The sequence below is a fragment of the Ascaphus truei genome, chromosome 3, assembly GCF_040206685.1.
Source record: "Ascaphus truei isolate aAscTru1 chromosome 3, aAscTru1.hap1, whole genome shotgun sequence".
NCBI lineage: Eukaryota > Metazoa > Chordata > Amphibia > Anura > Ascaphidae > Ascaphus > Ascaphus truei.
Genome location: NC_134485.1, coordinates 209560322 through 209578837, shown reverse-complemented (window position 1 = coordinate 209578837; position 18516 = coordinate 209560322). Strand labels below are relative to the sequence as shown.

Here is an 18516-nt window from a genome sequence, read left to right as displayed (position 1 = left end):
AGACTATGAGTTTCAAGGGGGGGTTTGCAGAGAAAATGTGGTCACATTGTCTCTAGCTAGACGGGGCCCTGAGTTGCTGGCAACCCCAAAAATGCATCCAGGAATCAAGCCAGACTCCTGGGGACATATAGGCTCAGACCCAGAGGGTCAAAATCCTCCCTTGAAAACAGTTACTCCAAGTTCCCTGCTTCAGAACAGACCAGAAAGGTAACAGGGGCATAGGGATGTGGTGTCCCTGACACAGCCAGGAGGTCCCTAGGTTAAGGGGGATACTCATTTAATGTCCAGGTCACCCAGAAGCTGTATAAGGCGTGACTCCCCACTAAGTTCCCTGCTTCAGTACAACCCAGAAAGAAAAAAGGGGCATAGGGATGTGAGGTGTCCCTGAAACAGTCAAGGGGTCCCTAGTATAAGGAGGGATGCACAGATCACCCTGAACCCAGTTTAGGGGTTTAGGGGGTGCTCCAGTTATATATAAGACTTTTGTTAAGGTTTTGTTAGAGTCTAAAAGTCAGGTTTTGCAGAGTGTGAGGCATATGGCTCATGGGACTAAGAAGTACAAATTCTCATTATATCCCTCATCACGAAAAAGAATTAGACATTTTAGCAGCATAAAAGTGTAAGGTTTATACTTTATTAAAGTAAGGTTCAGAGGATGTTATACTGTATGTATAAAAATCCATGCATAGCAGACCAAATGTCTACCCGCCTTCTAGCTTCAAAGGAAATCCAGGATATGGAGGTGTCAAGACCATTTGGTAGCAAGGAGGGGCAGGGGAAACGGACCCAAACAGTCATATGGGTTCCAACAGACTTTGGAGCCTGCTCTGCAGATAGCCATGACCCGTTCTCTGACATCAGCCAGATGAGCCCCGGTCTGATTAGCTACTGAGAAATTTCTCAGGCTTTTTGATGGGGCTGTAGGCTTTTTGTGAATGAACCGGAAAGGTTTTAAAAACCCTTACGCAGCTCAGATTTTCAGTTTTTCTAAGGGACTTCTAAGTTTCTAAGTTAGTTTTAAGTTTTCCAGCTTTCTAAGGCTCTCTAAAGTTTTCTAAGACTTTAAGCAGTAAGTGAACTTAAGCCGTTTGGAGAGTGAGCGGGAGCTGGGACGTTTGGAATGGCATGGTGATTTCTGTTCTAAGGCTGCGTCCAGGGTTGCAGCAGCCGTACGGAGGCGCGCTGAGGCTGAGGGAAAGCGGGTGCTTTCCCTAGCCTTGGTTAGCGCCGTCCGTGGGCGTGTCGGGGGGCGGGCCAGTGACGTCACGGAGCTGGTTCGCCCTCATTGGGCGAACCACTCACGTGACCGGCCCTGCGCTCCTTTGAGCGCTTGAATCTAAAATTCTCATAAGACCCATGCTTCCGCACGCTTGCGGAAGCGTGCGCAAGCCCCTGCTAAAGCCACTCTCATTGCGGCTGCAGGGGCTCACTGGTAAGCACCAGCGCGCCTCAGCACGGGTCAGCACCTAAGCGCTGACCATGCCCGAGGCCTAAGACTTCTTAGGGCAAGCTTTGGCGATAAGCCCCTACACCTAGGAAAGTATAGTTTGTTTTCAACCCCCAATGCCCTTTTTGCTGTAAAATGTGTAACATTGTGTGTTTGCCTTTGCCTGTGAATAAATTTACAATTTATTTCATTAACTCAGTTTGCTCAGTGATATGATCCCGGTATAAAGGTGTAATTGCCTAGTCTCCCGTGTCATAAACAAAGTAGAAAAATGATGTACACTAAAATTCAATATTTAAAGGTAAAATACTTTCCACACTATTATACTATATTACCTTTCTTTTTCATATAGTACAGCAAATAAAAATATCACTTGTCCTCTGTAACAGGGGACTTATCCCTGATCACAAATGTGCCTCTAATCCAGCAGTGTGGTGGTTAACTGCTGATAGGCAATTAATTAACACCACCTGCCTGATTAGATGGCTTAGAAAAGCCTGTCTTTTGAGACCGGAAGTGAGACTCCTTAGCTCACACCTGAGCTGAACTTTGGAAACAGAGCAGAGATTCCTTAGTCCACAACGGGGCTGAACCAAGGAAGGGCAGATGTCTTGAGCGACAAGCTGACCACAAGACAAAGGGGACAAGATTCTAAACTTGGAGCCTGACATTTTCTGTGCACACAAGGGTGCGGTTCCAGGAGAGCAGAGAAGCTTCCCCTACAGCAGCCCAGCTAACAGATAAGATTTTTTCGTATAAGACTATTATCTATGTCTGTGTATTGATAAATGTCTCCATGATTTGGGGCTGCTAAATAGCTTAGCTAACCAACCCAGTCAGAGAGGGCTGAGCTACATGCAGAGATAGGGTTTTTTGGTTGGCTCACTATTTCGCTTATGTTGATTTTTTGCTATTTAAAGTTTCAGGCACAATAAAGCCTTGTTATAATTTCACCTTACAACAGTCTCCATCTGCACATGTCCTCCTACATCCTCAAATCTGCTTTTCCCCATTATCTCTTAGCATACAATGTTCCACTGCAGCCAGGGATTCTGGGTAATGACATCCAAAGGAGCACTCACATTGTGTCACTTTTTGGAAACGTATAGATATACAGTGACAAAAGTGAACAGAGAGTGCGCAACTATTAAACAATACCACACACGTGAAGTGATAATACAGTGATATTAGAGGTATATTACGTGACCTAATATTCAGATTGGAGCGTCTGCAGCTGTGATACCGGGGATGGCTCAGGGCACCCCCTAGAACGTTAGACAAAAACACAAAAGACACAGCGCACAACGCTCATAGTGCATTAAAGATATATTAAAACAACAAATTAATAGGGTAATTATTGTGCGTACATCAATAAAAAATCAATTAGACATTTATGGGATATGTTACCCATCCACCAGCAATGCGACCCGGATCAGATGTCTTCAGCAGAGATCTTGCATCACACTGTGGACCGGATCAGCAGTCATCCACTGTTACTGGAGTTGGTGAGAAAATCCCAGATATAGAATGGGTAGATAAGGAGTCCTTTAAATGTCCCCGGTGAAGGTGAACAGTGTCTAGCCACAAGTGGCTCACTGGGGAACGGCCGTGTCCCGCGGTCCTCGCGACGGCTGGTCTCTCTCCTTCTCCCCACCGCACCGGCACTTACGGGTGATGACGTCACTCCAACTCGCGTCGCGTCACGTCAAGATTCTCCTCCGGTGGCCGGATCAATATATGTGGGGGCAGAGAGTCCAATAGTACACAATCCTACGCGTTTCGAAACCTGATGAAGAAACCTTTACGGTTTCGAAACGCGTAGGATTGTGTACTATTGGACTCTCTGCCCCCACATATATTGATCCGGCCACCGGAGGAGAATCTTGACATGACGCGACGCGAGTTGGAGTGACGTCATCACCCGGAAGTGCCGGTGCGGTGGGGAGAAGGAGAGAGACCAGCCGTCGCGAGGACCGCGGGACACGGCCGTTCCCCAGTGAGCCACTTGTGGCTAGACACTGTTCACCTTCACCGGGGACATTTAAAGGACTCCTTATCTACCCATTCTATATCTGGGATTTTCTCACCAACTCCAGTAACAGTGGATGACTGCTGATCCGGTCCACAGTGTGATGCAAGATCTCTGCTGAAGACATCTGATCCGGGTCGCATTGCTGGTGGATGGGTAACATATCCCATAAATGTCTAATTGATTTTTTATTGATGTACGCACAATAATTACCCTATTAATTTGTTGTTTTAATATATCTTTAATGCACTATGAGCGTTGTGCGCTGTGTCTTTTGTGTTTTTGTATAGATATACAGACCTACATTTACTAAGTGGTGTAATCCCATAAAACACCATCTGGCAATGGAAGGTTCTTAAAGACCATTAAAATAAATAACCTGTAACGCGTCTTCTGGCACCAGGGGGCACATGCATTAGGTGCCGGTATGGATTATTGCACCTGCCCGGGCGTTAACTCCTATTGACTTGAAGGGAAGTTAACAGGTGCGAGATTCCCTACTGGCATTTGATGCATAATCCCCCAAGTGTCTTATGACATAGCACCGCTTAGTAAATATGGTTTCCAGTATCTGCTGTCTAACTACATCTATACAATTTGATCTCTAGAGGGAATACAAAAATTCAAACTGATTACTTATATATTTTAACAGTGCAATGATTTTCTGTTTTTCTTATTTTAATTTTAAGGCATTTCATCTTATGTGGTTATGAATTCCAGATACAGAGGAACATAACCTTTCCAGTGCAGAGGTTAAACAAAAAACTATTTTTCTTTCTTCTGCAGCAACAACATTGGAAACCTTTGGGGGAGTAGAACAGGGGTGTTCATCTCCCATCCTTAAACCACCCTTCCACCCCCCCACCCCCCCAACAGGTCAGGTTTTCAGGATATCCCAGATTCAGCATAGGTGGCTCAATCAGAGACTTACTGAAGCAGGGACTGATTGAGCCATCTGGGCTAAAGCAGGGATATCTTGAAGACCTGACCTGTTGGCGGGGCTCAAGAACTGGAGTTGAGCAACCATGGAGTAGATAACAAAGAACTGTAGGGAAAGGTGCTCCCCGTTATCTACTTCAGTCATTGGCAGGAGTTCCTATACTTAAAGCTTGGTGGTTGGGTTTGTGTGTGATCTTTCTAACAGTCATTCATTTAATGTGTATGCCATTTGCAGTCAGAAGCCCATATTCACTAAAGGGTGCTATACTTTACCACGACTTAACTCCAATGCAAATGAATAGGATTAAAGATGTTCTAGAGCTGAGCACCCTTTAGTGAAAATTGCCCATAGTGCCTACTGAGAAGAGGTATAGAATAACCAAAGTAAATGCAGCTCTTTCTATTGTACCGCTATTAAAATATGTAGATTTATGTTGCACATGCGCATGTGAGTCAAAGAAGATAGCAAGTAAACAAGAAGACAAAGAAAGTCTCCCACAGATCCCTTTTACCATTGCACAAACAGGCTAATGATAAGTAATAGCAGGGGTATCATGCTTCCTGACATATATCAGAATAGGCTATAGGGGAGATAACTTGTAATCGCACCCAATTCTAGGAGTGAACAATTACCACTAAAAGGCCTAAATAAGGCAAAACAATAAACTTTTATTAATAATATATATACACTACAACGACGCAAAATCAGTAAGCATTAAAAACATCTAAAACACAAGGTATGGGTGTTCACAGGAGGCTAATTACTATATATATAAATATATTTGGTTCATGAATTGAACCCTCCTGGTAATACTGCTCAAAGTACAGGGGGAAGAATATGAAACAGGAGGTGGGCATAGGATTATCTATAGATCATTGAATAGATTCTGAATGTGTTTCAACACTACCTGTAGTATCAGAGCAGGGTCTCAAATCTCCAGTTTCCCCTAATTACACCAAACATAAAGTACAGCAAAAACATGTAGACAAGTACTATAATCCAGATGCACAATGCAAAAACAAAGTTACTGGCAAAACACAATATAATCTCTGGCATGAACTGATGTAAACTACTGCCACTATCTAGAAGGCATAAATGAGAAAGTAAAAAAATAAAGTAATTTTTTATTTAATATATTCTTTTTAACCTGCGATAAACATAATAAATGTGAAGCATTACCAAAGGATTAAAATTAATAGCTGCAATGCAAATAGCAAATTAGGTGTTGTGCAGAAGATGCAGAAACACTTAAGTAGATGCATACAAAAAGAAAGCTATTTTGAGTTGTCATTTTGGGAGCTCATCTTCTCCAATTGTCCTACTGTACATGATCCATGCCCTGCACATCCCTTCATGGATCTATTGCAGAGGGTATTTCAGTATGTTGTTAATGCTACAGTACATTTGAAGTACATATTTGTGAAAGTATTATATTATATGCAGTATTTACTTATAGTATTTGCTGGTGGGGTGTATTCACACTTTAAACATCTGAAAGAATAGATTACTTCTAACCGAATGTATAGATAAAATAAATACAATTATTTGACTATTACATTAAACAATCAAAAAAATAATTATTTGGGGTTGCTGTCCTATCTAACTCTCCCACATAAAACTAGAATCTCCAGTGTATGTTGCAATGTGGCCTTACTGGCTGTGGCCATTCTGTGTAATACATCTGTGCCTACTCTACATACCCATGATATTCTATGGAAAATATGTCATATACTGAAAAATGCTATGCTGTGTTATCCCTGTGGCCAATGACATGGGCTACGTACATATGTAGATCTATGTAATAATACAAGGAACAATAGACTTACCCTGGACACAGACATCTGATTGGTGGTCAAGGTACCAGTTTTATCGGAACAGATGACTGAAGTGCAGCCAAGTGTCTCCACAGATGGAAGGCTCCTCACTATGGCATTCTTTTTCGCCATGCGACGGGTGCCCAGAGCCAAGCAGGTGGTAATCACAGCTGGAAGGCCCTCTGGGATGGCTGCCACAGCCAAGGCCACAGCAATCTTAAAATAGTAGATAGCCCCACGAAACCAAGATCCGCCGTGCACTGGGTCATTGAAGTGGCCGATGTTGATGACCCAGACAGCCACACAGACAAGGGTGATGACTTTGGAGAGCTGCTGGCCAAATTCATCCAGCTTCTGCTGTAGTGGTGTCTTCTCTGGCTCGGTTGCAACCATCTGGTTCCTAATCTTTCCAATCTCTGTATAAACACCAGTAGCGATTACGATACCGACTGCTTTGCCAGCAGCAATATTAGTGCCCTAAAAAAATGTTTTGAAATGCCTCAGTTAAAACAAGTAAATGTCTATGTAATGAGTTCCCAGTAACGTAGTGATCAAACATCAGAGATGTTCTACTAAAGTTTTGCAGATGGAGCAAGCACTTGTTCCAAGTGCAAAGGTTATATTTTAGCTTTACTCCCTAGGTGGTCTTTAATGTCATCACATAAGTAAATGTTCACTCACCTTAAAAATGTCAAAACAGAGTTTTTACCATGTTCTATTAAGTCTAAATACATTTTACTTGTCAAATTAACCTATGCACAGAGTCAAACATTGTGATATTCACCAATCCATTGCTGCAAGTCTATTCTCAGCACAGCCTTTTACTTTGTACAATAATTGAGTATTTCCCTGGCTTTCTATGCACGGTTAATAATAACACAAATATTGCCCAATAGCTGCAAAACCTCACACTAACTTATATCGCTCCCAGTTCTATGAGTTTTCCCTAGAGGCAGAAATAGCCTGCAGCTGGGAATAGTCATCCTTAATATTTATATGTACAATACCCGAGTTCCTCACTTAATTCTACAGAGCAGAAAATCGAATTCTATTAGCAAATAGTTTGTTCCTTTTTTAATAGCTGCGAGTCAACAAGAGACTTTTTGATCAGCACACTGCCTACCTGGTAATTTAAGCCTGCCTACTCATTGCACCATAGCCTATGCTGTCACACAACTCCTTGTGACCTTAGTATAGTAGAATCAGAAAAACTTTAAAAAAAATAATACAAAAAAGGTATACTGTATTTAGGATAATCATAAACAAAACATCAAAAACAAAAACAGTCAACGAATATTTACATTATTAACTATAAACTACTCAAGACTCATTCACCATAACAATTTTTAACCACTCACTTGCCCTCTAGTATTTCTATGCTATGGTTGCCATTCTGCTAGTGGCTATCCCCTTCCTTCCACAGGGAGACGTCCAATTCCTCCTAACAATTAATATATTTACTTACAGAAAACAGCATGTTCTTCTTGTCCTGATTAACGGCCCTTGGGTCTGGGATAGGATCCGTATGCTTTATCACGGACACTGATTCACCTGTAGATATACAAAATACATGTACATTTCTCATATTTGAGATGGAAAATATTGTAAATAAAAAAAAATGGTGGCCAATCCGTAGCTGTTAACAACTATTTTTGAGGGAGGAGCCCAGTAATTTTAAAGGTACCATACTAATAATGAATGAATAAAGCCTCTTGCTTATTAGCCCATGTGTTTCTTGACAGAGCCATATTGCTGAATGCCAGGTCATAATCTTTATGACACATTAAAATAGAAATTGAGGGGGCGTGCGCGTGACATCAGTGTGGGTGCACGCAAGCCAAGGAAGCTCCGTGCACCCCGCCGAATATTTATCTTAAAACGCCCGATCGCTGCCTTGGTTAGCCCCGCGGGACGTCCGGTGGGTCGGGTGAGCAGACAGGGATGACTTCCAAAAAGGTGCCGAGGACAGGGACCCCAGATGTCTCTTGTTTTGGCCCCGGGCAGCAAGCAGCATCAGATAGGAGGAAGGGGAAAGATGGCGCTGCTGAGCTGTGCGCACGGGAGCGTGCACACACTGAAGACAACAGGGGAGAGACAAGGTATGGACTTGGAGGGGGATATCCCCAACAGAAAGGCTACCCTAAGAAAACAACCATAGAGGGCCACAGCAAGTAAGGGGGCAGAGGGGGGAGAAGCCTCTGAGAATGAACTGTCCACATCTGAGGGAGACACTGTAATCACTAAACGGGACCTCCAGAACATGTTAAACGAGATGTAAGCAAGTTTCCAGTTAACGATGGATAGAGCAGTAAAGGAATTTAAAGCGGAAGTTTGATGGTGGTTTTGAGGGTCTCTCGGCGAGTCTGTGGCCATCTTTTTGGCCGGCGGCTCGGCATCCAACGACATCTCACGGAAAGAATCCCAGATGTGCAGCTATATTTGTTTTTTCTTTTCTTTCTGATCTTTCCGCTCTCCTGCCAGTCTCCCTCTATATTTTTCCCAATTTACTACAGGAAACGCTTGATATATGGTTTGGAGTCGGCTGCTTGCTTTTTGGGTGCCGGTTTGCTAAAATTGATCAACCGACGAAACCGGTGAATACACGGAGTGTTTATTTTCACAGTGGGTATTAATCATTCCAAGAATATAATTTGATGGTTTTCTAGTTGCGCACAATATCACTTTATTCTCTATAGTTACACTGAGTGAGATGCCTGGCGATGGGTGAGGGGGCCTTGGCCCAAAGACCTAGAAGAGCTGTTTCTTTTTGTTTGGGTATAGATACAAAGGACATTAAGCCTCAATGAGAAACCAAGAGCAATGTATTACTTGAAACATTTTTTTAATGCATTAAAGACATTGAACATGTAAAGACAAAATGTAAATCCGGGGCTTTTTATATATTTTATTTCTAGCCGGGAAGTCTATCCCCATAAGTATATACTGTATCAACACGATAAATTTTATTTGTTTATTCGTCTCACGGGTTTTAGGAATTGATGTGGTTTTCTTTCTTTAGAATTTTTTTTTAATATATATTTTAATCAAGTTGTGGGAACGGCGCGGTCAGGGGTGGTAGCGCAGATAGAGGCTGGGTGTGCAGGACCAGTGGAAGCTCTGCATTCCCGACGTCACATCACCCCCAGTAGGCCCATATGCCCGCCAGGACACGTAGGGTCTGGACGCAAAGTTGGGATGAGTGGCTGGTTTCACTCATCTTATCCTATAGTTTAATTTTTGTTGTTTTTTATTTTCGCCAAGTTCCCGGAGGGGGGAAAGTCCCTTTTTTTTTGTTTTTTACCCCCTTACAACCATTAAAATTTTCCATTGACAACTTTCACATAAGAGAGAGATACAGTATTGGAAATGACAAACACAATTGAAGTTAGTATCCCTGAATGTCAAAGGCCTTAATAGTATTGTATTGTATGTCTTTATTTATATAGCGCCATTAATGTACATAGCGCTTCACAGTAGTAATACATGTGGTAATCGAATAAATAACAGATAATATAAATAACAGATCATGGGAATAAGTGCTTTAGACAAACATAACATTAAGGAAGAGGAGTCCCTGCCCCAAGGAGCTTACAATCTAATTGGTAGGTAGGGAGAACGTACAGAGACAGGAGGAGGGAGTTCTGGTAAGTGTGTCTGCAGGGGGCCAAGCTTTATGTATCGTGTTCAGAATGTTCACAGTGCTATTCGTATGCTTCTTTAAGCAAGTGTGTCTTAAGGTGGGTCTTAAAGGTGGATAGAGAGGGTGCTAGTCGGGTACTGAGGGGAAGGGCATTCCAGAGGTGTGGGGCAGTCAGTGAAAAAGGTTTAAGGCGGGAGAGGGCTTTAGATAAAAAGGGGGTAGAAAGAAGACATCCTTGAGCAGAACGCAAGAGTCGAGGTGGTGCATAGCGAGAAATTAGGGCTGAGATGTAAGGAGGGGCAGAAGAGTGTAAAGCTTTAAAAGTGAGGAGAAGAATGGAGTGTGAGATGCGGGATTTGATTGGAAGCCAGGAGAGGGATTTCAGCAGGGGAGATGCTGAGACAGATCTAGGAAAGAGTAGAGTGATTCTGGCAGCAGCATTTAGGATAGATTGTAGGGGAGACAGGTGAGAGGCAGGAAGGCCGGACAGCAGGAGGTTACAGTAATCAAGACGGGAGAGAATGAGGGCCTGAGTCAGAGTTTTAGCAGTCGAGCAACAGAGGAAAGGGCGTATCTTTGTTATATTGCGGAGGAAAAAGCGACAAGTTTTAGAAATGTTTTAAATGTGAGGGGCGAATGTGAGAGAGGAGTCGAGTGTGACCCCTAGGCAGCGTGCTTGGGCTACTGGGTGGATGATCGTAGTTCCAACAGTAATGTGGAAGGAGGTAGTAGGGCCAGGTTTGGGAGGAAGTATGAGGAGCTCTGTTTTAGCCATGTTGAGTTTAAGGCGACGGAGGGCCATCCAGGATGATATAGCAGAGAGACATTCAGAAACTTTGGTCTGTATAGCAGGTGTAAGGTCAGGTGTTGAAAAGTATATTTGTGTGTCGTCAGCATAGAGGTGATATTTAAACCCAAAAGATGTTATTAGGTCATCTTGAGAGAGTGTGTACAGAGAAAAGAGAAGAGGTCCCAGGACAGAGCCCTGGGGTACCCCCACAGAGAGATCAATAGAGGAGGAGGAGGTGTTAGCAGAAGAGACACTGAAAGTACGATGGGAGAGGTAGGATGAGATCCAGGATAGAGCTTTGTTCTGAATACCAAGAGTATGGAGAATGTGAAGGAGAAGAGGGTGGTCCACGGTGTCAAATGCTGCAGAGAGGTCGAGTAATATGAGCAGAGTGTAATGACCTCTGTCTTTGGCAGCATGGAGGTCATCAGTTATTTTAGTGAGGGCTGTTTCCGTGGATTGAGCAGTGCAGAAGCCATATTGTAGAGGGTCTAGGAGAGAATAGGTGTTGAGAAAATGGAGCAAGCGAGAGAATACAAGACGTTCAAGGAGTTTAGAGGCAAAAGGCAGGAGGGAGACAGGTCGATAGTTAGAAAGACAGGTAGGGTCAAGCTTGCTGTTTTTGAGTAATGGTATGACTGTTGCATGTTTGAAGGAGGATGGAAAGGTTCCAGAGCAGAGTGAGGAGTTAAAAATGTGTGTGAGCGTAGGGATTATAGTAGGAGCAAGAGGTTTTAGGAGATGGGAGGGAATGGGGTCAAGAGGGCAAGTGGTAGAGGGAGAAGTGGCGATCAACAGCGACACATCCTCCTCTGAGACAGTGGAAAAAGAGTCAAGGAAGACAGGAGGAGAGTTAGGAAGAGGTGTAGGATGGGAAGAAGAAACAGAGGGGATGTTCTGACGTATGGATTCCACCTTTTCCTAGTAATACTTTTTAGTAATAGTAAACGTAGACTGGCGCTAAAAGAAATTTGAAAGCGTATATTGTATTTCTACAGGAGACACATATGATTCCCCAGAAGCCCCAAATACTTTAAGCAGGACATATCCTATCGCATTTTACTCGCCTTTCACCAGTAAGAAAAGGGGGGTAGCAATTTTGATAACACAGGGTATCCCGTTCCAGACACTGGAGGTCAAGAGAGACCGGGGAGGGAGGTCACTGGTGGTCCATGGTCTCCTCTCAGGCCAACATATCAGATTAGTGAATATGTACGCTCCTAACGAGGGACAAATTGATTTTCTAAGGGAAACATTGGAGTCAATGGGGGATAATAAAGAACAGCTATATAAAGTAGGAGGTGACTTTAATATGGTCCCAGACCCGGACGTGGACAAATCCACACAGCCAGGGCATTCGCACTCCGCAATGATTTACAGAGTAGCAAATACATTTTGATGGCTAATCAAAGAATTTGGCCTGTTGGACACCTGGAGCTGCTCGCATAAAGGGCAGAGAGATGATTCCTTCTACTCATCCCCACATGATTCGTATTCTAGAATTGATAATATCCTGGAAGTATTGGTCCATTCAGATATAGGGCCTATTACTTGGTCGGACCACACCCCGGCAGCTATCCTGTTTGATCCATCATTCGCCAAAATTCAGTAATTTCACTGGAGGATGAATAACTCTTTACTAAATTACCCAGATATTAGCACTCATTTAAAAATGATTTCCGGTCTAACAATGGGTTTGTAGAATCAACAGCGATTCTGTGGGAGGCATATAAGGCCATGATTAGAGGACAGCTTATTTCAGTAGCATCATACAGAAAAAGAATAAAAATGGAAAGACAAAATACTTAACGGAAAAAATTATAAAGTTAGAAAGCTCACATAAAAAAAAACCATCAAGGAAAGTACTGTATATAAAATTCTGAACCAAACAATGGAGAAATTTAAGAGATTACAATTGGAGGATGTAGGGAAGGCCCTTAAATGGACTAGGCAGATGTATTATGACAAGGGAGATAAGGCAGATCATCTATTAGCAAACAAACTTAGAGGGATCAGGGTGAGGGCCTTGGTCCCCGCTATTAGATTAAAAAGTGGGGGATGGGGGAGTAACCTACAACCCTTCAAGGATCGCAAAGGAATTTGCTACATTTTATATGGATCTTTACGATCTAGACAATTCAACCCTGAATGCTAAAGCCCCGGGTTTGAACCAGATTGAGGATTATCCGAGATTGTGCCCTGCCGAAATCGACAGAGAAAGACCGTAAGATTTTAAACGCAGAAAAATAACACAGTAGAACTGGGAAAAACGGTTGTTTCTTTGAAACCATCGAAAGTACCGGGCCCAGATGTTTTCTCAAATCTCTACTATAAAAACTTTATAGAAATTTTAGGACCTTGTCTGTTGGATCTATTTAATGATTTTCTCAGCGGAAAACAAATCCCTCCACAGATGACGAAGGCCAATATAGTGGTGATCCCTAAAGAGGGAAAGGACCCTTTATGTTGTGGTAGCTACAGGCCAATCTCACTGCTTAACACGGATTTGAAAATCTATAGCAAAATCCTAGCCAACAGACTGAATCCAATACTCCCAAGATGAATTCACTATGACCAGGTGGGATTTGTGAGCGAGCACCAGGCGTTAGATAATAAAAGGAAAATTATTAATGTTATTGATCAGATACACAAGTCCAAACTGAAAGCTATGTTGCTGATTCTAGACGTGGAGAAAGTGTTTGATAGGATAAGGTGGAACTTTAGAGGCATTTGGTTTCTACCGGAGTCTTGCTACAGGGAGTCCGTGCTCTCTATCAGTCACCAACAGCTACCCTGAAGAACCCAGGAGGGGAGGGGAATCTAATAACAATTAATTAAGAATGGGACTAGGCAGTGGGTGCCCCCGTTCCCCACTTCTTTTCGCTCTGACAATCGAACCTCTAGTGGCCACTATCAAAGCCTCCCCAACTATACAAGAGATCAAAATAAAAGATGAGTGCAATAAAATATTGTTGTTTGCAGATGATGTTATTCTTACTATATCTAACCCATTGACATCTCTCCCGAACTTGCAGGCCACCCTTTGAGGGTTTGGTGAGCTCTCTGTGTATAATGTAAATATGGGAAAATCAGAAGCTCTAAATTTGACGCTAACGGAAAAAGAGGTTGAGGTGCTTAAATTACATTTTGACTATAAATGGAAAAAGACCCATTTGAAATATTTAGGAATTTACCTTACCAGAAATTATAATTTATTATATAAATATAATTACCCTGACCTATTCTCCAAAATTAAAAAAAGATCTACAAGTCTGGAATTCTCATTGTATATCCTGGATAGAGCGTACTGTATAACTGCAGAAAGATGAATATTCTCCGTAGACTTTTGTATTATTTTCAGACATTACCGTTATCTGTCCCACACTCAAAGATAAAAGAAAGTCAGAATCGAATTATGTAGTTTATCTGGAAACAAACAACCGTGGATAGCTTGGTCAATTATGTTGGAGGCCAAGGAAAAAGGTGGTTTGGCTGTTCCAAATATTCTAAAACATTATATAGCCTCCCATATAAAAAAAAATGGTTTACTGGCATTCTCTGAGAGGAATGTATGCCTGGGTGGACCTGGAGAGCTTCCTAAAAAGCCAGATTGGACTGTCTTCTATTTTGTGGTCTAGTTCTGGGACAGGGACCGGGAGACAGTCAGAACCGGCAGTAATTGGATTTACTTTGAAAATTTGGCAGATGGCAAAAAATAAATATAAGGTTGTGTCGACCCCTTCTAGGCTCGCACCCCTGTTCATTAATCCAGGTTTGCTCTGGGTTGTCAGGGCTTTGAAATCTGGAAACAGAGAGGAATTCAGGAGGCAGGATATTTATTAGAAAAGGACAATCTAATGTCTTTTGAGGAATTGATGAGAAAGTATGGTCTGCCCCAAATTGAGCTATTTAGGTATATGCAGGTCCGACATTTTGTGTGTCAGGGCCTCACGACGAGGAATTTCCTAGATATACACGATTTGAAGATGTATGTAAAACAAAAAAATGCCAAAGAGGTTTGATATCATCTGTACCAGGGGCTAATCTTTAAAAAGAAACCCCAAACCCTAAATATATGGACCAGTGAGCTCTGGATTTCCAGACTGAGAAAACAAGGGAGAACTGGGAAGATATCTGGGACAATGCCGGTAAAACCTCCATATGTACAGTAACAAAAGAGAATATATATAACATTTTGTTATTTTGGTATTACACCCCCAAAAGACTAAAACAGATTTTCCCGGGGACCTCGGATAGATGCTGGAAGGGTTGTGGATAATTAGGAGATTTGGCACATATATAGTGGTATAGCCCAGTAATGCAGGTGTATTGGAGGACAGTTTTGAATCTAATAAAAGATGTGACTGATATCAAAATCCCGCTAGACCCAACTCTGATTATCCTGGCTAAACCTATGGAAGATGTGAATCATTATACGCAAAGATTGATTCTACATATTCTAACAGCAGCTAGATGCGCTGTAGCAGCGGTGGGGAAAAAGACACTCCCGCCTTCCAGAAGAGAGGTTATTAGAAGGGTTAATAATGTTCAATTAATGGAGAAACTTAACTCATTTCTGAACCACACCGCTAGGAAATATGATGGGGTCTGGGAGCCCTGGGATGCTGGATAGGGGTGCGCTCCCAGAGTGAGAGAGGGGATATGGGAGTGCTGCATGTAAAATATGGCGTTTACAAAATGGTGTATGATATGTAATGTGACTGTTGTTGTTTGTAAGAAATTTGACATAAAATGGTTGTTCCCTCCTCCCCCTCTTTTTATTTTTGCATCCTTCCCCTTCCAATTTATATGTGAAAAAAATAATTAAAATATAGGTTTAAAAAAAATAAAAAAAATAAAAAATTTGAGAGCTACAACATTGAATACATTTTTATGGCAAACCCCAACAATGTTCCTTGTCACCCCAAATCAGATCCCTACAATACATGGCTGGGCCAGATAACCAACGTTCAACCCTTGTACATGCTTTCTTACAGATGTTGCACGGCGTACAGGCAGATAATGCATTTCATTATTTCAGTGCAGTATCCAACTGTTTTGCTCCTAATTTTATTCCAGTGCCTCCCCACCCACTGTAGCATTTCAAATTGTACAGACGATGACACTTTTAAGGTAACATCTTAAACCACATTCAGTGTACAATGTTAGAACTAACGCGGAGTGAAATCCTCACATTAGCTGATCACCTGCCTTACCTGTCAGGATGGACTGATCCACACGCAGAGTTGTAGATCGAATCTCGATGATTCGGATATCTGCAGGCACCTTGTCACCAACTAACACAGGGGAAATAAAAAGAAGGCGGCTTGAAATTCAACATCTTGTTGTTTAATGCCAGATCATTCGTTAAGGAACAATCCACTAAAACAACCATACAAACTAGTGTTGCATCAAAAGCCACACTTAAAATAAATATATCTCCATCTGTCAATAGGTCACTAGTATACAACAATTATTTACGATGATACCATATAGGTAGTTACAAATCTACAAACCATACATGAGCAGATCAAGTGGATTATTGCACTATGGTAAATGTGCTGTTTAATCCCATATCAATTATAAACATATTGATTGGATGATTGTAACATTTTATATTGAACTTTTACATTATCCTATAGACATTTTGGAGATTTGTACTGTATTTATTTTTGTTTCACCAAAGTATGAGCAATTGTTCCTATCATGTATATGGCAGTGTCACACAGACGAGAAACAAAATAAGCAGCATTGTAATTGGCTGCTTCAGAAAGGTTTGTCACCTTTACAATTTCAACGTTTTTGCTTAATTTTGTTTCATTGGAAAAATGTATGTTTTTTTTTAATCTACAACATACATTCATTCTTTGTAAATAACGATTGTTCTATGCTTTTATCAGGTTGGCTAATGATGCTGTTATAATTACTTTACAAACACAGAACAATATAGACTGACAATTAACCTGTAGATTGACAGCCTCAGTGTTATCACACAAAAAAGACTAGACAAAGATTGCAAAACCATTTAAAAAGGTGAAAGCTACTTGTGTGAGTTTCTTTTAAAAAAAAAAATGTAAATCCTAAACATAGCCCACTGAACATGCCTCTGTCATTAATTCACGTTGATCATATGCAATGCTGGGATTATACATGCAGAGTAGTGGTCTCCTCTACCAGGTAGATAGGCACAGGTATGAGATAAATGTTCATGGGTCCCTACTCAATATGCTGTGAAGTCGCAGCAACAAATGTATTTGTTAAGGCACTTTATTAGAGTTCTTCATGGCTTTCAAAACCTCAAAGGTCTTTTCTTGAAGTGTACTGCATAGCACCTACCGTACAGTAGGAGGAAAAGACCTGCGAGGCTTTGGAAAGCTATCACCAGGACATACTTGAAAACGAGAGATAAATCTCTACTTCCTGGTAAAACATTTTATAAATAAATTAATCTATAAAGACCGCACGTGTTAAAATATTAAAACATATCACCACCAATACTTCCGTCAGACCAGTACTACAACTCTGTGCTTGATACTGTAACATTGCATGGGACAATATAATATATATATATATATATATATATATATATATATATATATATATATATATATATATATATATATATATATAACTAATACATACACGAGATACAAATGACCATGTAATTTGTTGTCTGTTTGTTGCAAGGACATAAAATACTGTCTATTTTAGCCGTCTGCAGCAGTAGTTGTGAAACTCAGAAGGTCAATGCGCTCTAAAACGGTGATAACTGTCACGTTATCTCCTGGCCTTCATTTCTCATTGTCCCATTTATATATTTAGCTCCGGTTCGCTATTCTGTCAATAGACAAACAAGAGGGATACAAACAGATGCAGTGCTTGGGTAACGTTTAAAGAAATTCAGACTTCTTAATTATAATATGTTGCAGTGTACACAGCACTGTAACAGAATTCTGCAGGAACAAGCAGTCCCTGGCCAGTAGAGCTTACAATCTAATTTTGATGCTTGAGGTCCAAGGTCACAAGGAGCTGACACTAAGATTGAAACCGGGTTGACCTGCTTTAAAGCCGTGAACTTAACACATGGGATAAGAATACCAATGCATATGCCGAACTTTCTTACACTTTGTGCTGCTTAAAAGCCAGTAATAAAAAAATAATTGACCATTTCTTATCTCTTAATTCTATTTAACATGCTGCATAAAGCCATCTTATTAACCCTTTCATGTATCTTAATTCATAAGAAGAGATTTGCGTTAGAAGTTTGGGCGTAGCATACTGTGTACCAGCTCGCCACTGACCTCCTTCTTTATTCCATATTAGGGACCCCTGAAACAAGTGACCTCTGTACATTTTGCAGTAAGATCAGTAGTCATAGTGGGATTGTACTAGGGAATACAGAATCCCGCTACTTTTCCTGTAGATCTGGGCAATTTATTTGGAAAAGGCGATTTATCTCTCCTGTTCTAGTTTTCAACATTAAGTGACACAAACGGTACTGGATGTCTTTAGGTGCTTATGGCGACATTTGCCCATATAAGAAAATATGTATTAATACTCATTTAGCATCTAAGTCTAAAAAAATATAGCACACCGATAATATAAAAGCAAATATATATTATATATATATACCTCCCCCCCCACCACCACTTTACCCACTGGCGAGAGTTACTGGCAGCGTTGTACACATACACATATACATATATATATATATATATATATACACACATATATATATATATATATATATATATATATATATATATATATATATATATATATATATATATATATACACACACAGTGCTTGACAAACCCGGTCGCCCACTCGCCAGGCGCGAATGGAAATTGGCCCC

General features: G+C 41.3%; 1 protein-coding gene across 1 annotated transcript in view; it reads right to left on the bottom strand.

Moving 5' to 3' along the window:
- The window catches only part of ATP2A3 (ATPase sarcoplasmic/endoplasmic reticulum Ca2+ transporting 3), a 241979-nt gene that overhangs the window by 81227 nt on the left and 142236 nt on the right, over positions 1–18516 (bottom strand). Inside the window, exons 6-8 of the mRNA XM_075589990.1 lie at positions 15877–15957; positions 7696–7781; positions 6243–6707 (exon numbers count right to left, since the gene is read on the bottom strand). Coding sequence (XP_075446105.1) covers positions 6243–6707; positions 7696–7781; positions 15877–15957 — 632 coding nt within the window. The remainder of the gene's footprint in view (positions 1–6242; positions 6708–7695; positions 7782–15876; positions 15958–18516) is intronic.